Source organism: Pimephales promelas, chromosome 20 (genome assembly GCF_988280905.1).
Source record: "Pimephales promelas chromosome 20, fPimPro1.hap1.1, whole genome shotgun sequence".
Classification (NCBI taxonomy): Eukaryota; Metazoa; Chordata; class Actinopteri; order Cypriniformes; family Leuciscidae; genus Pimephales; species Pimephales promelas.
In genome coordinates, this window is record NC_142788.1 from 13,886,608 (window position 1) to 13,907,514 (window position 20,907).

The 20,907-nt window shown below is 40.6% G+C and overlaps 1 protein-coding gene across 1 annotated transcript; it reads left to right on the forward strand.

Moving 5' to 3' along the window:
• The first annotated feature begins 15,508 nt into the window (after positions 1-15,508).
• On the forward strand, positions 15,509-20,319 carry krt8 (keratin 8). Its single transcript, XM_039652230.2, has 9 exons — positions 15,509-15,997; positions 17,358-17,566; positions 18,105-18,165; positions 18,251-18,346; positions 18,446-18,610; positions 18,708-18,833; positions 18,927-19,147; positions 19,245-19,288; positions 19,473-20,319. Exons 1-9 carry the CDS (start codon positions 15,608-15,610, stop codon positions 19,742-19,744), a joined length of 1,584 nt encoding a protein of 527 aa, XP_039508164.1. The 5' UTR covers positions 15,509-15,607; the 3' UTR covers positions 19,745-20,319.
• The last annotated feature ends 588 nt before the right edge of the window (positions 20,320-20,907 follow it).

A 20,907-nucleotide genomic window follows, 5' to 3' on the forward strand; every position in this document is an offset into this window, starting at 1 on the left:
ACTTTTAGACCACATTCTTCCAATCGATCTAGAACTTTAAACAGACGCTCTTCATGTTGCTCCAAAGTTCGTCCAAAGACAATGATATCATCAAGATAGACGATGGCTTCGAGGAGATGCATGTCCCCAATGGCCCTCTCCATCAGCCGTTGGAATGTGGCTGGGGCTCCAGTTATTCCCTGGGGCATACGTTCAAATTGGAAAAACCCCAAAGGGCAGATGAACGCAGTTTTTTCTTTATCCTCCTCGGCCATCTCTATTTGATAATACCCACTCCTGAGGTCCAGAACAGAAAACCATTGGCTACCCGCAAGGCAGTCCAATGCGTCATCTATCCTGGGGGTGGTATATTGGTCAGGTATGGTGCGACTGTTTAGAGTGCGGTAGTCCACACACATTCTTACATCACCATTCCTCTTCCGAGCAATGACGATGGGGGATGCATATGGGCTCCGCGACTCTTTAATAATTCCGGCGGTCATCAAATTTTTTAAGTGCCGACGAACGTCTTCAACATCAGCAGGGGCAATACGCCGTGACCGCTCACGGAAAGGGGTGTCGTCTCTCAGCCGAATATTATGTTTAACTCCCTGCGCTAACCCCACATCAATATCAGATAGGGAAAACACATTCACTCTCTCTGATAATTTTTTTCGGAGTCGATCTTTCCATGTCTGAGGCACAGGGGAGTTACCAAAATCAAACAATTCTGGATCGAGAATTTGATGGTCCTCTGTTACTGCACGTGCGTCTCTCACTGTGTCTGTGGCATAAACCCTGGCTAGCACTGTCCCGTTCGGTATTAACTTTTCCTTAAAAGTGTCATTGCGAACCAAGACTTTGAGTTGATTTGCCTTCATTGCCGAAAAGGGAACCACCACCGGAGGAACTAACACTCCAGCAGGAAGAACATCCTCTTCAGGACCCTCTACAAGGTAAATATCTTTCTCCAGAGGAGACTGACAGTCTATGTGACCCACCACACATGTCTCAGTCTGAGGAGGGAGTGTAAGAGGGTTTTCACCTGACCACTTCACCTCACCCACAGGCTTTTCTTCGGGAGCAGCAATTTCACTTGAGGGAACTAACCTATCTGTTATCCACTGAGACTGTATCCTCATAACATGAGAAGTTTTGGGCTCTGGACTTCCAGTACAAATGTCAACTAACCTTTGGAAAAAGCTGGCATTGGTCCCCAGAATCACTGGCGTTTGTTCAGGCCCGACTGGATCCGGACACACCAATGCAAGTACTGACATTACCTCAGTTGAGCCCATCAGAGCCTGTGGGAATTCCATGTCTACCACAATATACCCTCGATAAGGATAGCTGGCAGAACTCAAACCCCAGATGGCTAACCCATCAAAGTGATTTAAGGGTACTTGGGGTAGATGACGTAAGTACCACTTCTCAAAGACAATGGTCACCTGTGACCCACTATCTAACAAAGCCAAACAAGGCTGTCCATTAACCTTGACCTCGACTGTGGATGATGGCCCTACTAAACCAGCTGGTACAAGACTTGGCTCAGGAACCTCAAGTAGGCTTTTCTTGGAAAAACAATCACTCTTCCCTACCTCAGTATTTCTCTGTCCTGAAGCGGGTTTTTTCTCTTTAGATTTGCGAAGTAATTGCAGCAGTTTCTGAATAACTAAAGCAGAATTTGCAGCATGTTCACATCTGCTGGCGATGTGGCCATCTCCTCCACAATTGTAACAGAAAAACCCATCACTGCTTTTCCCTGCTGATCTTATTGGGGCAATGGAACCACGGCCTACAAGGAACTCTGGAGTATTCTGACTACTTGCCCCTATACTAAGCACAGACAATTGTTTCTGTAGTTGTTCTACTTGAGCTTTTAGGGCCAGAACCTCTGCATTCAACGGGTTTTCGGAGGGCCTTACATCAGTTTTGCTTTTATCGTCATCCCTCTCTGAAGGCCGCGACAGACTTGTATTGCCCAGTTGGAGTCTTAACTCTTTAGCATCTACTTTGAAGTTGTCTCGATTTGACAGAGAGCCTCTTACTCTATCTTTTGCTGTCTTTTCTTTCACACTGACACCAAGCTTACGTCTAGCAGCTTCATTTTCTTCTTCTTCTCGAATCTCATTGAGAAGCCTAAGAAACGTGGGGGGATTTTCTTTCCGTTCATGCAGCCGCAATTTCAAAAGCATCAAATCTGATTCAACCGCACCTCTTAACAGTTGTTCTACACGGGCACGATCAGCTCTCTGAGGAGTTAACCCCCCACGTTTGATCACTAACGTTAGCGATCTTTCTTGTCTGCGAAGAAAATCAGATAACGCCTCTCCAGGCTCTTGTCGAAGCAAACGGAAAGCAAAATATAAGTCCTCACCTGACTCGGAGGTGCAAAAAGCACTCTCCAAAGCCTCAATATACTCAAGTGCTGTAGCATCTGTGTTGTTGGCTCTTACTGCCTTTACTACCTCTAAGGCTGGCCCTTTAAGACTTTCCACAATCCGTTTACGCTTCTCTTTGGCGGAGCAGTCTGACTCAGAAACCATCAATCTAGCTTGCTCAAGCCAATTCTCACTATTCTCTTCACCTACAGGGGTAGGCTCAAGACCAGAAAATATGCGTAGGCGACGGTAAGCTTGACCATCGCTAGTAGGCTTAGTTTTCTCCAATAAATCCCCAATGGCACGAATGATCGACTCAGGTGATGTAACATTTGAAGCCAAGGGGTTTATCAAGCTTTGAAGGTCAGTTATGCTTTTGCCCTCCCTATTTAGGAACTGAGTTAATCGGTCTGAAAAAGCATCCTCTTTTATCACAACAATTTCCCAGTTCTCCCCAGCAGATGTCAACACTTCAGATGGCACCTGAGCGGGGCAGATTTTCTCTCTACACTCACACAATACCAAAAGTGTCCCAGGAACTGTGCTTTCTTTTGTTGCGCGAGCCCGTACTCGACCAAAGGCTTTAACCGTTTGCACCGTGTCTTCAATAAACGCTACATCGGTGTCAGCTGGCACACCAACAATCAAAATAGCATGTTGGGGATCAATTTTCTCTTCTGCAGACCAGCTGCAAAGTTCCTGCGAAAGATCGGTCTCTGACATTTTTCTTTTACCTTTTGTTTAGAAGACAGGAGATCCCAGCGGTGCCTCCATTATGTAACCCCTATCCACTAACCATTTACACGAGGTCAGAGTTTTTTGATAGGGACCTGAGTTCTTTTATTTCTAACGATCCTTTACCCTGTCTTCTAATAGATTAACTTCCACTAAATCACTTTATACAAGCCGTCAGGTTACTTATAGCGCACGAGTTGTATTTCTTTTTAACTGCAAAAATACACACACACTCAGAAATAAATGTTTAACAAATAAACTTGTATTAAATGTCCATAGAAGTGAAACTTTGTATTTAAGTTTGATTGAATAAAATAAAATTAGAATTTGACAAATGTAAATAAAACAAACCAAATAAAATGTCAAAACACCCTCTGTGATTGTCTTTTAACAGCAACTAAACACTGTTGTACAGTATCACAGTATAATTTAACTTTTAAGTCACTGTTTGAATGAATTTAACTCACTAAAGTTAACCATTTAAGCCTGAATCTTAACTGTATAGCTCTGTATAGCTTTTCAAGCTTTTCTAACCCTTTTAAACTTTCCAAATACTCAAAAATACAATCAAAATAAAAGGGAAAAAACACAGTTACAATATTGTTAGTGCACTTGAATGTTTAAACACATCCCACCCCGATGCAGGCCTGATTCGGAGCTTGAGTGCGTAGTGGCCGAGAAAACGAAACTGGCCCCTTCGCTCACGAGAGCAAACAAAAAGACTGTTTGAGTTATAACTGGTTACCTCAATCTGATTGCTAGGGTGCGTTGAAACACATTCGCATTCATCATCATCATACTGAAATGTTCCTGAGTCCCGCGTGCGGCAATGTCTCCGTGCACAACCGGCCAACGCGTCGGATTCCCCCCAGATCACTGGACGACGCTCACCGACATCTCCAACCCGGGAACCGAAAGTCCGTCTCTTTATCCTGAAACTCCACTCGGTTTAAGCAGATGACGACAACAGTTTCGGTCCATAAAGTATGCTAACATGCACAGCGTTCAACTCTGGGCGAGCCAAATATGCAATGACAGTAAACTTACATGAAACAGTCCAAAGTTAAAACAAGTCACTTCCTTAGCGAAGAAATACGAGCAGTACTTCTCATTACAGAAAAGATTCTTGTTTTAAAACACTCAAAGACATCGCTGAAACTGCGTCTTTTTCTCTCGAATTCTTTCTCATCCCTTCTCTCGCGAATTCTCTCGAACTCTCCTCTCGGTTTCCCTCCCCTCTCCCAATCTGATTGGATTACAAACTTGTCAGTCTCTTAATTGACCAATTCACATCAACTCACAACCCAAATTGAGGTTTGACACGTTTTTCACATGTACACCACAACCAAACTCTAATATATGCATGAAAAAAAACAATACATACATATTCACCAAACTTATTTCAAATTACAATAAAATAAAATAAACCTTTTATCACAATTTTACCCTCAGTAAATATAAAAAAATTGAAAATAACAAATATATACATCAGGAAATATATACATCAGGGTTACAATTGCCTTTTAAAGTGCCCCTAATTTTGTTTTTGATGTCTCCTACAATAGGTTTACATGCATCCAAGGTCAAAAACAACTCAGTTACGATTTGATGAAGGATCCAGTCTCTCTAAATCCACACTTTCCAAGAGATTGCTTTGCTCTGATTGGTCAGATGGCCCAGTGTGTTGTGATTGGTCTACTCTGCTCTGATTGGTCAGATGGCACAGTCTGTTGTGATTGGTCTACTCTGCTCTGATTGGTCAGATGGCACAGTCTGTTGATTGGTCTACTCTGCTCTGATAGGTCAGATGGCACAGTCTGTTGTGATTGGTCTACTCTGCTCTGATTGGTCAAATGGCACAAAATAAGTTCCATTCGACAGGGTCCCTACGCAGTGTTCACTGCTCCCTACTCCCTGAACACGGTACATCAGTTGAAGTGCACTTCGCTGACAATAATCACTCATTTAATGCCCTAAAACGTCATCAAAGAAAGTCAACAACAGGGTCGCGCAGATTATGATATAACTTTTTATTTACTTTTCTTTCCAATTTAAAATCATATAATATGCCCATAGATACTGTACATTCATTACCCCAACAGTTCATAAATACTCTAGTTTGTATAATAATAACAATATTTATGAATACTCAATTTTAAATTTAAAGTCGCTTCCAACGGCTCTGCTCAATGGTTAGTTCCGACCGGTGACGTGACGCGTGCACAATGACAGTTGGTTGATTTTCACTCTCCACTTCCTGTGAAGTGATGTATCGATGTTCCCTTATTCCCAACTAAACATGTTCGTTCCCTTCAGATTGGAATCTCACTTAAGATGGCGAAACACCCTGTGAAGCAGTCCACTTAAAGTTGAATGGAACGCACCTACAGTCTGTGATTGGTCTACTCTGCTCTGATTGGTCAGATGGCACAGTCTGTTGTGATTGGTCTACAGCGTGTGATGGAAATGATTAGCCATTACCATATCTGATTTTCAGCTCTTCGATTCCTCATCCTTTGGAAGTTCATGCAAAGTGGATTTGCTTTGGCAGAAAACTGTTTTCTCGACATATCAACAACACAAACCAAACTCTTCCGGTCTCAGTTACAACTACAGTGTTTTAAGGTCAATGCAGATGCTGTTCATGGGCAGCCAATGAAGATCAAAGGCTGCCATTATGCAGATTTGTTAGAAACCGTAGGTTCGAGCAGGAAGTGAGACTGGAATTACTGATGACTCGTTTCAGGCAGTTCAGAATCGGTTCTTTCTTTTAGGAGACGATAACCATTTGTCATGCAACTTGATTGTTGAAACTTTTTAGATATCCTAAATTCACAAATAGCTACATTATATGACAAACTATAGAAAAGACTTTGTAACCCAGCAGGAAAATAAATATTTAATATGGGGATAAGTGCTGAGGTCACCTCTGAGGCATGGCTCAAATCACTGTGGATCATGATGTCATATGATGTTAATGTGCAAAATCAATCCCACCCACATTCTTTTGGTTCCGACCCTATTATGTGGAAAAGTATGAGTCTCATGCTCACTATATGATGTTTCACTAAAAAAAGTTCGGGAGGAGCACTTTCAAATAATCGATCCAATGAACTCGTTATCAACAATCATCATGACTATCTCATTAGCATGAGAGGAAGCATATATAAAGGCACTCAGTCGACTAACCCACATTCCTTGACAGTTTTTCTGCATCCCGACACCTCACTCTCGGCTTGTTCCTTCCACAGCCAGGAATACGGAGAGGGGGTACTCTGGGTTTGGGCACAATCCCGAGCCCGAAGCCTTCTCCTCGGACAGCACAGCAATTATGCATACCATTTATTCTCTCCGACTAATTTGTTAGTGTGAACTCGTGAACTTGATCAGTTGATTAGCAGCAGAGTCTGGGTTCAGGTTCAGCAGGTGTGACTTCATGGACTGATTTAAATAAGACTGTCTAGAAGGTGTGGAACCTGTGACTTGCCTGGCTGATGTGCAGATCAGATACATATCAATTTGATTAGCAGGAGGGTGTAGCTTGCAAAACCTGGTGGACACAGCTTGCAATTTTTATTAGCATTTAAAACAGCACATTCTAATAAAATAAATATTTACTATTTAATTTTAAACAAAAATAAAATATTTTTTAAAAAATTGGTATGTTTTTTTCCCCATTATCAATTATATATTCGTATCATTATATCCAATAATGTATTATCGTTTCATTATTGTGTTACAATTTAATCCAATTCAGTATAAAAAATGTCTTGATTTTATGCAGTCTGATAGTAGATGAAAGTTGTAGCTGCTTTGGTTTATTTGTCAAATTGTGGGATTCAGTATTCTGTGCAGTGTGGCGTTACATGCTGCACTTTTTGGAAAATTGAATAGGTAAAAGTAGCATGGAAGTTTAAGTTATGAGAAAAACATTTTTTGAACAATGGTACCACAGACATTGATTTTCCTCTCTTCCCCTCATTCTTTCTAGACACGCCCACACAAACTGAGAATGGGCTGCAGAAATGAGTTGTAGAAACTCTGAATCATCTACACGCAGGTTCCAATAATACTGCAACGGTCAAAATTCTTCCATGGATTTCCCATGCAATCCAAAAATATCCGGGTCGTAGCCAGAGAGAGGCTTCATTTGCCATCATATTCCTTCCATATGTTAGAGAGGAAGGATATAATGATTGCTTTTGTCAGGAGTGAGAAATCTCCCCCCAACACTCTCAGAACAAAAAAAGATACAAAAGCTGTCACTGGGGCTGTACCTTTTCAAAAGGAACACTTTTGTACCTTAATGGTACATATTAGAACCTAAAATGTACATATTAGAACCTAACATGTACATATTAGAACCTAAAATGTACATATTAACACCTAGAATGTACATATTAGCACATAAAATGTACATATTAGCATCTAAAATGGACAAAATTTTACCTTTTGAATAGGTACAGCCCCAGTGACAGCTTTCGTACTTTTTTTCTGAGAGTGAACAACCAAACACTGCTTGAAAAAAGCCTTGTATAAACATGGATCGATTAATGGATCGAAGTTCCAGTGTAGCTGCCAAGCTACAGACTACTCAATTATATTTTAAGTAACAAAGTATTTTGAAAAAGTAGTACACCACAAGTTACTAAAAACAAATACAGTTACCTAAAATTATATAAGAACAAATATGCCTTAATATGTCATGAACTGTACATACACAAAATATATTTATATTTATTAAGTTATCCAGTAAGTTTTCAAACACAACATTAACAACACAACATCAACAACAACTTACTGGATAACTTCAGTAGGTGTGATCATTCACAGCTGCACTGAATTTGTTATTTTTTAAACGGATCCCTTGCTCTCTTATTCCACTGATGACATCATCTGTTCCATCACATGATGCATCATCTGATCCATCACATGATGCCATCAGTGGATGTCACAGATGATGCTATTGGCATCATGTGTTCTACTGGTGACATCACAATGCCTTGTCTTGACTTGTCAAAAGCTTCACTATAGCTGATGCACCTCAGAGGCTCATTACAGCAGTAGTTGAGAAAGATTATCAGTGTTTCCTGGGTACTACTGATCAAATACCAGTTTGGTCAGCAGATAACTGAACAGTTAAGATGGCTCAACGTGAACATATTGACGGCAACATCGATGAAGATGTCATTCAGTTTGACGATGTCCATCAGTTACGTTTTATCAATATGAGGCCTGACTATTTGATTCTAGCTCTAATAAGAGACGATGATCGGAGCACTCTTCCAGAGATACACATACCACCTTTGAATCCTCCCATGCCACGTTTCTATTTGGGGTTGGTTATAAGGTCTGTGAGGGAACTTCTTCAGTATTCCTTGACACCTGGTCCTGAATACAATCCATTGCCCTCCATGCTGGCCTGGAATGCAGATTACTGGTCTGTCACTTTCCAGGCATCAGGTGATTCCTTGACAGCTGCATTTTATCCAGTGTATATTAATCCCCGACCGGCAGAACGTGTGGAGACACCGATGAGGGAGTCCAGCACTGATGATGAACAGCCTGGACCATCTCACCAGGTCAACAACAGCTCTGAGATGAGATCTGGAGGATCACATATGGATGGATCCAGCACTGATGATGAACAGCCTGGACCTTCTCGCCGGGCCAACAGCAGTGAGATCAGATCTGGAGGCTCCAGAACACCTTCTGACCAAAGCCCTGGAAGTCAGAATAAGATGAGACTGGGTGCTAAAAGAAAAAGAAAGACTTCTGGCATTTCAAAGAGTAGAGAACGAAAAAGGAAGAGATCAGACCACCACTCTGATTCTGAGTCTTCAAGTTTATCACTCATCTCAGGAGTTTCTTCTCCGGGATCACTTGAAGAAACACATACAGATGATGAACAGCTTGGACCTTCTCACCCGACCAACAGCAGATCTAAGATCAGATCCAGAGGCTCCACAACACCTTCTGACCAAAGCCCTGGCAGTCTTGATGAGATGAGACAGGGCATTAAAAGAAAAAGAAAGACTTCTGGCAGTTCAAAGAGCAGAGAACGGAAAAGGAAGAGATCAGACCACAGCTCTGATTCTCATTCTTCAAGTTTATCACTCATCTCAGGCATTTCTTCTCCAGAATCACTTGAAGAAACACATACAGATGATGAACAGCCTGGACCTTTTCACATGGTCAACAACAGATCTGAGATCAGATCCGGAGGCTCCACAACACCTGCTGACCAAAGCTCAAGCAGTCATGATGAGATGAGACAGGGCATTAAAAGAAAAAGAAAGACGTCTGGACCTCACTCCCCTGGCCTCAAGAGGCTGACGCTAGATGGGTATTCCAATCCTGCTTGCAGCAAGTAGGGTAGGACCGGGCACATTTGGTGCAATGGTCTGGATGGGAGTGAGGTTTAGGAGGGTGGGCATCAGGGGCTGGCTGCTGGCGCCTAGTGGGCTTTTTGTATGTTTCACTGGCGTCGTAGCGAGCTTACATAAATTATTATGGACGTAACAAAGTTTTTTATACAGAAAATTAAACCTCACCGGCCGGAGAGAGATTCAGAAGCAGCGTCAGACGAACCGCGGACAAGTGTTTTACGTGTCTTTGGATTGCAATATTGAAATCACCAAGGGGGTAATCCATCGACCGGAAGTTGAAGCCTCGCGGGAGCTGCCATCTTGTATTAAAAAATATATATATATATATTTTTTTTTTTCATGGCAAAAATAGACCATAAATATTAGTATTAATAAATTCAATCACATTGCTTCAAAATACTAAATTAAAAAGAATAAATATTATAGAACAAAAATAATTTGCATTGGTTTTTACTGGGATGGGGGAAGTTTCATTTTTAGGTGTCCGGTCACTTCTGACCGGGAAGGCTCAGGACGTGACTCCTAAACGAAGACCATCAGAGGGTTAAGTAGCCTAAATCAGTAAAAGTATCAATCTATTTCTAATACAGGAACAGCAAATTAGTATGTTACTTGTTACACAAGAAAATTATAAAAAAAAAAAAAAAAATTTATAAATATGCCGTGAGTTTAACCCCCCCAATTGTAGACCATAAGTTACACCACTCCCCCTGGGGTCAAGGACGCTAGAAACTGCGGTCTTTCCGTTATTGTTTGCACACCCACCTCCCATGCCGGAACTGTCGGTTCGAATCGCGCTTGGAACAGGTGGAGAAAAGTACAGCTGTGACATGGCAAATACTATCCAAAGTATTAAAATATGCAGTATTTTTCAGTCATTACATACCATTTGTTTGCTTGGATGGCCATCTGTAATTAAGAAAATGATTAACATGAGTCATGCTCAGAATGTTAATTAATATTTCAAATAACAATTAAAATCTTAAATAAATTTACCTCAATTATTTCAGTGTTTGCACTCAATTCAATGTGTTTTTACTATTTATTCTTTTTTTAGCAGTTTGTGTGTTACATCCACACCTTCATATCTGACATACCAGAGTACATTCAAGGTGAGAGATTTATGGCTCGAGTCTTTGAAGTTACATCGGCCTCAGTGATAATGTGAAACAAAAACACACTTTAACACACGCACCCATGAAAATATGCTCATGCAGTTTTGGTAGCACTTTATTTTACATTCCTGTCGCCCATGTACATAACATACCTATGATAATTATCACAATAACTGGGTAATAACTAGGTACTAACCCTGAACCACAGGTAAACCTAACCTTAACCCATGTAGTTACCTTATATTACTCAATACTGTACAGTAAGTGCACTGTAACACATATTGTAAAAAAGATTATTTACTGTAAAATTCTACAAAAAGACTGCTCTAGAGGAAAGACAGAAAGAATGAATGAATGAATCAGCTTACAAGCAACTTCCACTTTGTTTTTCAGGGTATGTTTAGTTTATGTTTATCTTATGTAGTATGTTCATCTAACTTGTAATCATAAACTTTGATCAAACTACTCATTTCCCAGACATATTTTGCTTGATGATAAGCTTGCTAGTAATCATATGGTGTCTCTCAGGTCTCTATGGCAACTCATCAAACATTCAACAACCAATCGCCATTTAGCAGAGGCCAAAACTTGTAAACATGTGACAGCGGTGTGTTTGATCGGTGGTAACCCTGTTGCCATGACACCGAGGGGTGTGGCTTCTGGTCAGGCAGCCAGTGGGGAAGTTTTGAAGAGACATAAGCCACAGAATATTTCCCCTCTGAGGAATGAGCCACACTTCTTTTCAGAGAAGACTTCTTCTCTTTTCAGATTGCAGCTTTTGTACAAATTCTGCAGATATTTTGTGCTGTAATTGTTTAGACTCACTGAGTTTGGAGGTTGTCTGAAAATATCCCAGATCCAAGTGTTTGGAATTTTTTGTAATGTCTTTATCATCTTAAGACATTTGGGATATCTCTTGTACGAGTTTAAAGCCTGACTGCGTTTTTATCTACAAACTGTTCAATGTCGAGTGAAGGTGTGGCGACACTAGACTTTGTGTCCATTGACTTCTATTCATACTCATGCAAGCGTGTGTCCCGCTGGCCCGGGCCCCGAGTCTGAGTGTTTGGGGCCAGCCGACAGATCTGACATAAGTGACTTGTTATAACCTTGAATTCTCATGTTTAAATGTACTGAAAACTTCAAACCAAGAAAAAATATTTTGCATATGCAATCATTTTCCAGCACTTATGGATTTATTGAGATACAGTATATTCTAGCTTGTTGTATGTTTTCTTTTGTAATGAAAAAAAAAATCTAATATGACCTCTTTTGCACTCTAAAAATCGCTGAGTTGTTTTAACCCAACTTTGGGTCAAATATGGACAAACCCAGCCATTGGGTTACATTTTTTAATCACATTTTTAACCCAATGTTTGGGTTTGTCCATATCTGACCCAAAGTTGGGTTAAAACAACCCAGCATTTTTGGAGTGTATGTCTTACTTTTCGGTATCAAATAAGGCCAATCTACGTTTATGTAACTGATGTTACAAAGCTATCTTAAAGAATAAAAATTGATGTCTAACTTGCAAGACCAGTCTTAGAGGTTTATGCAACTGTCCCCAGTTGTGTTTATTAACATTTAATACAACAGAAAGTGACATCATATCCTGCTGCCCGCATTCGACACAGGTCAGTATTTTATCAGGAAATCTATGACGCACCCTGAGGGAGTGATCAATGAGCAAGTTGAGTGTGTGTTTTGGGTGTAGTGTGTGTGTGGGGGGGGGGAGGGTCTCTGATTTCACAAGATAATCTAAACAAAGTATGTGCTGAACGTATGAAACCATTTAAGCACAACATAAGAAAGCATTAAGCAACATTGAAACCTGAACCTTCAAAGGAAAAAAAAAAATCTGTTTCTCACAATACAAAGTTCACATTGTTTTACTAGTTCTCTGCTGGGGGTGTGAAGTGACGGTCAATAGGCCAGCTTCAATCATCACCATATCAGACACTTGATGTGATCAGCTCAGAGTGATTAAACTAGATTTTAGAGACTTGTACAGCAGGAATATCAGGTTGCAATGATGAAACCCTCGATTGGGATAATTAATAGCCGGCTCTTAATTCATCTAAGCTGTGCAGAATGTATGTATGTAATTAAAAGCTTCATTTCTTGTGAAAAAGTTGGGCAAGATGGCCCACTTAGTTGTACACAAGAGTCAAGAGGAAGGATCAGCATGATCACTATGTGACATTAAATCAGTTTTCTCTCTGGCTGTCACAAAATGTGACATGCTGTGTCGCTATAACTGCATAAACTGAGCAATCTTATAATTAAGCAATCATCAGGGCAGCGACTTGCAGAGTCATAACTTTGAGCTAGGTTTTGTTTTCATGTTGATTGTGAGATAAGATGCAGGGAATGGCAGCAAAATGTCCTGGGAGAGTCAAAAACAGAACAGACACACCTGTTTTTGACCTGTTTTGGGGAATGTTAAAAAACATTCCACTACTAACTACTAGCTATGGTCCACATTGCGTGAATTCAGAAGAGTTGATGCATCAAAAGATGTGAATTACAGAGAAAAAATGTTGTAATTCAAGGGCCATTTTCACTCTCTGGGCAGCGAGAGTGAGTCATAAGCACATGCACTGTCTTACAGAAATATCACGGTTTCAGTGGAATTACAGCGCGAATGCTCCCTGCAGGGCTGTCGTAGTTAAGACGCGTAAATAAACCAATTTTAAAAAGTAAAAATGACTACCGTTGAAATCCAAAAGGTGCACAAATCGTTTGGAATTTGATTAAACTGTTATTTTCAGTCAGTTATTGCGATGACAAAGGTCTTCTTGTTGATTGCTTGGATACGGTGTGGTGCACAATTATTATCGGAGCGTGTCTGTAAATAAGGCTGTATTATATCTGCATGGAAAAAGTGAGCCTGCAGGTTTTCCCTGGTTCCTCTCAAAAACAATAGCCGGGATTCTGTAGTCTTAGGAAAGGCCAGTGCCTACAGATATCATGACTCTGTGACTGAAAACCAGTGAAGAAGATTAAAGTAAAGGGATCTTAAGATACCGATGATTAAATCAGTAATTTACATGTATTATCCAGTAATGAAAAAGCAGACATTGTTTAAGGTGCCAAGATTTTAATGACTCAGAGAGAAAACAAATGACACGTGCAATACAGTTGGTCCTTCCCTATCAACAGATACCACTCAGGAGGTTGAAGTTGTTATCTGACTTAATTAGCATTATTGACTTGGCCTTTTAAATGTAACAGCACATGCCACGCCTGATGAACCAATCATAGAAACACCTGGTGATGAAATCAGTGTGGTCAATGGAAAGGTCTGTGCTGGAGGAACAGGTCAAGGCAGATCCAGTTTGTTTAAGATACTGTAATGCTTAGAGAATTCAGTGCTTTGGTGTGGTCATGTAGAAGCTTTTGAATATCCAACGGCTAAACCGAAGGCAAGACATAACAGAAAAAGTCAAACATAACATAACTCTTTAGCCAAACACAGCAACTGGCATTTTAAACCCACATAAACAAAAACTAAAACTTGTGAATGGCCAACCTTACTGGTATCATGAAATAGCACAGTACACTCTTAGAAAAAAGGGTTCTATATATGTAGCATAGGGTTCTTTACTTAACTCAAAATGACATTTTATGCTAAAAAAAAGGTTCTATAATGACAAGAAAGAACGCGTTTGGCACAAAGGTTCTTTATAGGCTATTATTCATTCATATATTACATTATTCTGCAATATTTTGTAGTTGTAATTAAATTATTGTTTATTAAATTTAATATCACATTTTAATCATGCTGATTTTTTGAGGAGAAAATCTGAAATGGCTCTCTTCGTGGTATTTTGATTAACAACATAAAATGATATAAATATATACATTTTCTAACCCCCATATCTTGAATTTTGATATAGAAAATTTTAGGGGTTCCAAATACGTAGCGCTTTAGAACCTTTTAAGGTTCTATATAGAACCTTTTCTTCTAAGAGTGTACTTGCCAAAAGGACTCCCTAAACGTTAAGCCATGTTTAAAAAAAAAACAAGCCTTGGGCTATTCGACCATAAACGCAGCATGACCATAAACCTGGTTGACTTTAGGAGATCTCTGGATTCCAGAAGGCTTCGGGACCTTAGGGGGTAGATTTTAAAACCTGACGATAATTGCCTTCATCAAACTGAGAATAGGTGGTCTTCCATGATATGAGACAGTTTCAAGTAGTAAACCATAATTGTCTTGTAATTACAGTAACATTCATTTCCACCATCAACTTGTTCATGTTTATGTTCAAATTGCAATATTTCCATTTCATGTTGGTACTTCAAGTCTATAATAAGGTATACTGTTATCACATAGATCACAAGTGAGTTGGGTGCTGTAGGTAATGCTAAAGCACAGCTGGATGTCACATTCTCCACTTTGTACAGCTTCCAGTGCTGAGAGATAAAACATGTCAGCTGTCACAGTGAAATTCTAAGCCTCCCAGATGTCTTATTTGTATAGGCAAATCCGTAGATGCAAGCTATTTCAATGCGACACATTGCCTTGTAGATGCTGGTGCTGAATTAAAGCACCTCAATACTAACGTTTAATATTACTGACATATTATTGTGCATTTAAACTCTGTATTTTGGCTTTTATTAAAGTGACCCATTCTTTTACAAAACCAATAATGCACATTATCCAGAATTATCCAAAGAAAAAAAAAGACATTTTATTTTTTCAAGCCCTTAATATTCCCAATATGACTAAAAATATCTGTTTTCAGTCATATTGAATTACCACAACACTCATGTGCTAGATAGCCTAGGAATGTGGGGATAGGAGTATTGAATTTCAGCCCACACCCACCTGCTAGTGACTGGCCAGTCTCAGCCAGTTTGGCCCCGCCCACTCGGCAGCCCATATAGTGGGAGGCAGAGCCAGCTGCTCCTTCTATCTGCTCGAGTTTCTCCAGCACAGCAGACAAGGCTCACATCTTCTGCGTTCGCTCCAGCTCATTCTCTACCAGTACACATCAGCAAGATGTCGTTCACCAAGAAAACTAGCTACTCTGTGAAGTCTTCTTCCTCTGGATCTGTCCCACGCAGCTTCAGCAGCATGTCTTACTCTGGCCCCAGCGCCAGCCGACAGAGCTACAGTGTGCGCAGCTCCTATGGAGGTGGCAATCGTGGCATGGGAGCTGGAATGGGTGGTGGTGGCTTCATAAGCAGCTCTTCAGCCTATGGTCTTGGCATGGGAATGGGCATGGGAATGGGTTCTGGCTCCATGGCACCCATTCAAGCAGTCACCGTCAACAAGAGCCTCCTGGCACCTCTGAACCTGGAGATCGACCCCAACATCCAGATTGTCCGCAACCAGGAGAAAGAGCAAATCAAGACCCTCAACAACCGGTTCGCTTCCTTCATTGATAAGGTGGGTTTAAAGTTTCTTTCTTTGTACTCTTACCAGTCAAAGAATTCCCAGATGTGAGGTTTTAGAGCACGAGTCAAACGAAAGGTTGTAATAACTCACAGAAAATGGCCAGAAAAAATGTCAAAAGGGTGTATGATCCTGCAAAAAATGTCTCCATTTAATCTAACGTGGCTTAGAAAATATATGTGGTGTGGGATACATTCTTATCAAAGGGGAAACAATGAGAATAATGGAAAGATGAGAAAAGGGTGTGTTCATGGTCAGAGTGTGATGGTTTTTCATTTGAATGAGATGCCCTGAGGCTCTTCCTAAACCCTTGTGGACAGTCCACACCCAAATAAGGACGTCCTGCGGGACATGGAACTTGTTATACATATTAACATAGGATAATTATTGCAAATGATGATGTATTACACTGTAACTAATATGATCAATAAGTTATGACAACAAATGTTTTTAAATTGCTTCAACTTTAACTAAGTCAAGCAATTTTCAACTTTTTTAAAAGTTATACAAGATTTTAAAGTCAGTTTAATGTTAAGTTAAAATGACAAACTTCCAAGCTGATTGTACATAAACATTTAAGGCAGACACTTTTGCAAACAACATCTGAATTTAATCAAATATAAGAAAAGAGAGTCGCATGCCATGATAGTTAATATTTAATTTGAAGAGCCGGGGTCATGTTCTTGATAGCGTTAGAAAGGTTACGTAACAATGAGAAGAGGAAATATTCTGCAACACTTTTAAGCCTTTAAGTCTTTGCCCTTCCTCTTAACTAAAATAGTCTGCTTTGCATTACATTATTTGATTAAAACACTGATGTTTTGAATAAGACAGTTGATTGGTAATGTCAGCTGACTCGGTGACACCTTTATTGTAACCTAGTTGTGTGTGTGCAATGCTCACCTCAAGCTGTTAAAGTCTTATCATTGCTTTACCATCTACACACTCTTTTAAGGATCTCCAGTAGATCTGAACTGGTCTCTTAATTATTAACTATGTAGATTAAACCTTTAATATATTTGTATCTCAAACTCCAAAAAGTGCATTCTACAGGATAGGCTGTAGTCCTCCCTGATGTCCAACTGGAATATGCGTCACAGTTTCCAAGGGAAAAAAGCATTACAAACTGAAAACGCATGCATCTCTCGTTATTTAAGGATAACAGTGCTTTCCTTTGTGAAGATCACTGAACCACAAGCAATATGTTGGCATATGGTTGCACTTCTGTGAGCTGGCACAGAACCATGATTCCAAAACTGACTCCCTGCTCTCTGAAGCTGTGCTTACTTCCAAGTATGGTTTTCATTTGTGCCTTGATTGAGACAAAACCTCTATTCTCATCCTGCCAATGTAGGTACGTTTCTTGGAGCAACAGAATAAGATGCTGGAGACAAAATGGAGCCTCCTCAACAACCAGACAGCCACGCGCTCCAACATCGACGCCATGTTCGAGGCCTACATCAACAACCTGCGCAGACAACTCGACAGCCTTGGCAATGACAAAATGAAGCTGGAGGCTGACCTTCACAACATGCAAGGTCTCGTTGAGGACTTCAAAAACAAGTACGTACAATGGCTTTCACAAAAGCCCCATTTCAGTTTGGCTGGACGTTTGGTCTAAAGTGTTCCCAGAATAGATGAGGCTCCATAAATTCAAATTAAGGGAAAACATGTTTGAGGGGTCTGATGGGAATAAACTCAATTCATGACCCAACATGGCTTATGCAACTGATACAGAAACTGCATAGTATCTCCAGTCACTCCCTTGTATACTTGCCCAGTGTTCAACCTTTTTAAGTCAAATTGTAGGTATTTCAATAATATACATAATATCCCATTTAAAAAACACGTCTGTACTGCAATTAGATGGGCGTCAGCATGAGTCAGATAGATTTACAGCTACTGAACAAACATCTACGTAGCATCTCTAGAAAAATCTGATGGGCCAATTAATGCTAAGACCCAAGGGAAACACAAAACTGAATCCAGAAAAACCTGATATGGAGCACTGCTGCCTCCTAGTGTACAAAAAGGTATAAACGATTCAAAACGTTCAACTACCATGTGTTTAACCAATGCCATTTTCTTCTCCTCTCTTCAGATATGAGGATGAGATCAACAAACGCACGGAGTGTGAGAACGAGTTTGTGCTCATCAAGAAGGTTCGTAGATTGTCTGTTATGCAGTTCAAACAGTTGCTAATACTCATGAACACTAGCTATAACTTACCTGATTGCTTTTTTGTAGGATGTTGACGAGGCCTACATGAATAAGGTTGAGCTGGAGGCCAAACTGGAAAGCCTGACTGATGAGATTAACTTCCTCAGGCAGATCTTCGAGGAGGTAAATCGCAACTTAGAGTTTCCCATCAGCTGTACTTTTCACTTGTAGATGACAAAACTCAGATTAATAACGTTACTTTTTCTCGTTGCGGACTTGTAGGAGATCCGTGAGCTGCAGTCTCAGATTAAGGACACCTCAGTGGTTGTGGAGATGGACAACAGCAGGAATCTTGACATGGACTCCATTGTTGCTGAGGTCCGCGCTCAGTATGAAGACATCGCAAACCGAAGCCGGGCTGAGGCTGAGATGTGGTACAAGAGCAAGGTATGTTATCTTTTGAGATATCACCCAAACAATAAAGTCTGGTTCTAGTTGACATTGAAGTTCATTAAATGTATCTGTAAATGTTCCGTTCCGTCAGTACGAGGAGATGCAGTCATCTGCAACCAAATACGGTGACGACCTTAGGTCAACAAAGACAGAGATCGCCGATCTTAATCGCATGATTCAGAGACTGCAGTCTGAGATCGATTCCGTGAAAGGACAGGTATGCAACTAAATGAACACATAATGCCAAATATTAATATTAAGGTATCGGACATTACGAGTACAACTGAGCACAAATTTCTCATTTCAATAGCGCGCCAATCTGGAGAACCAAATCGCAGAGGCGGAGGAACGTGGCGAGTTGGCCGTGAGAGACGCCAAGGCCCGCGTTAAGGACCTGGAGGAGGCCCTGCAGAGAGCAAAGCAGGACATGGCACGCCAGATCAGGGAATATCAGGACCTGATGAATGTCAAACTCGCCCTGGACATTGAAATCGCCACCTACAGGAAACTCCTGGAAGGAGAAGAGGACAGGTGAGTTATTCAAATGCATGCTTGCTCTAAGACCTAATCATCTATTTTTGAGATCTATTTTCTAATTCTGTACTTCTTGTTCACTCTTTTCCAACAGGCTGGCAAGTGGAATCCAGTCAATCAATATCTCAAAACAGAGCAGTAAGTTGGACTCTTTATCACAGAGAACTGTGTTGAAAAGCCCAGCATGGGGTTCTGGTATGCCCTTGTATCATGAACATTTCATGCTGGCTTTTTCACAGTTCCTTCTTCACGTGACAATTCTTATAACTCTATGAAATGCAGAAGACCCTCATCTCACTTCTTCACGTTTCTCTTCCTATAGCGAGCTATGGCGGGTTTCCCATGGAAAGTGCAAGCAGCGGCTACAGCAACTATTCTAGCGGTTATTCCGGTGGTTTCGGATCCGGATACGGTGGCGGCTACAGCTCTGGTGGATACAGCTCTGGTGGCGGCTACAGCTCCGGTGGCGGCTACAGCTCTGGTAGCGGCTACGGCGAGAGCATCTCTCAGACCAAGAAGAGCGTTGTGATCAAGATGATTGAGACCAAGGATGGCAAAGTTGTGTCTGAGTCCTCTGAGGTCGTCCAAGATTGAGCGAGTACCCTTCCCCAATTCTGTCCTCTAAACCTCACGCCTCTTATGCATTCCTGACCTTTCCTCTCAACCATTATGACTGCGGTCCAAGGCGTTAGACAGGAACGCAGTCATAAACCAGGTTGAAAAGCAATAAACCATTCACTCTGCCCAAACAATTACAGAGGGACCAAATACTCTCACTGCTCTTGACGTGCCTTAAACCACATCACTGAAAACACACGCCTTCAGGCCACTGCACAGCAATTATGTCTTCAAGTCTTACCTTGCACAATATGGCCACATCTGTAGGCTGGACAATCCTCGATGTGCTACTAACATGAACTAGCCATTTAGCTGAATCGTTCAACATGCTAATTGATTTTCACATTAACTATGAAGGGATACATTTGCGTTCGAGCTAAGTTACTGGTATGTTAGTGGTAGATCCATGTGGTTTGCCTATTTAGTAAAGACTCTGATTTAGATTTCATTGTATTTGACTCTGGCAAATAAGAAAGTTGCCACCCATTGTGTATCCTGTTTTCCGAGGTGCTGTTTTTGCTACCAAAAATAAAGTGTTTACCTAAAACTTGTTTAAATGTCTTTTTGTGTGTGTGTGTGTGTATTAAATGGTCACACTCTGCAAAGACATGTCAGAACCAAGGGTCGATTTTGATGCTTAGAATGGTCCAGCTATGTTTACACGTACACCATTTGGAGATAAAAATTATTTTTCTCAAATAACACTAAAAGTCAAATCTATTTTAAAAAAAGTTTGTGTGGTATTCTGATTTTTTTAATTACAACAGCTTTAAGTAGTGATATTGTATTTCTGCTGGATGACACGACCAATTCATTTTTTACACGTGTTCAATTGTTTCAAAAGAAACAAAATTGTTTCGCAGGGTTTGCGACCTCTAGAGGTTAATGATGGAACTGCGTGGTGCTCGTGAGATTGAGATATGCACATGCAAAATTAAACTGAAACGGGTAACATAAAATGTGTAAAACAAGACAAATGCAAGATTTTAAAATGTAATCACTTTATTCAGAAATTAATTAACTTAGAGTATTGGGTCGAATATGTTCAAGCTACACTTGCTTCTCAAAACATAGCATGCTGAGGACATCTGCTGGTAAAGCTGTGTAAATGCTATAAGAACAGCAAAATGATGTTCAAT

Bases quoted from the DNA above. Each gene is read 5' to 3' on its own strand.
- krt8 (XM_039652230.2), top strand. From the start codon at position 15,608: ATGTCGTTCACCAAGAAAACTAGCTACTCTGTGAAGTCTTCTTCCTCT. The intron at 18,611-18,707 runs GTATGTTATCTT...CCGTTCCGTCAG, and splicing joins AGATGTGGTACAAGAGCAAG to TACGAGGAGATGCAGTCATC. The intron at 18,834-18,926 runs GTATGCAACTAA...TCATTTCAATAG, and splicing joins TCGATTCCGTGAAAGGACAG to CGCGCCAATCTGGAGAACCA.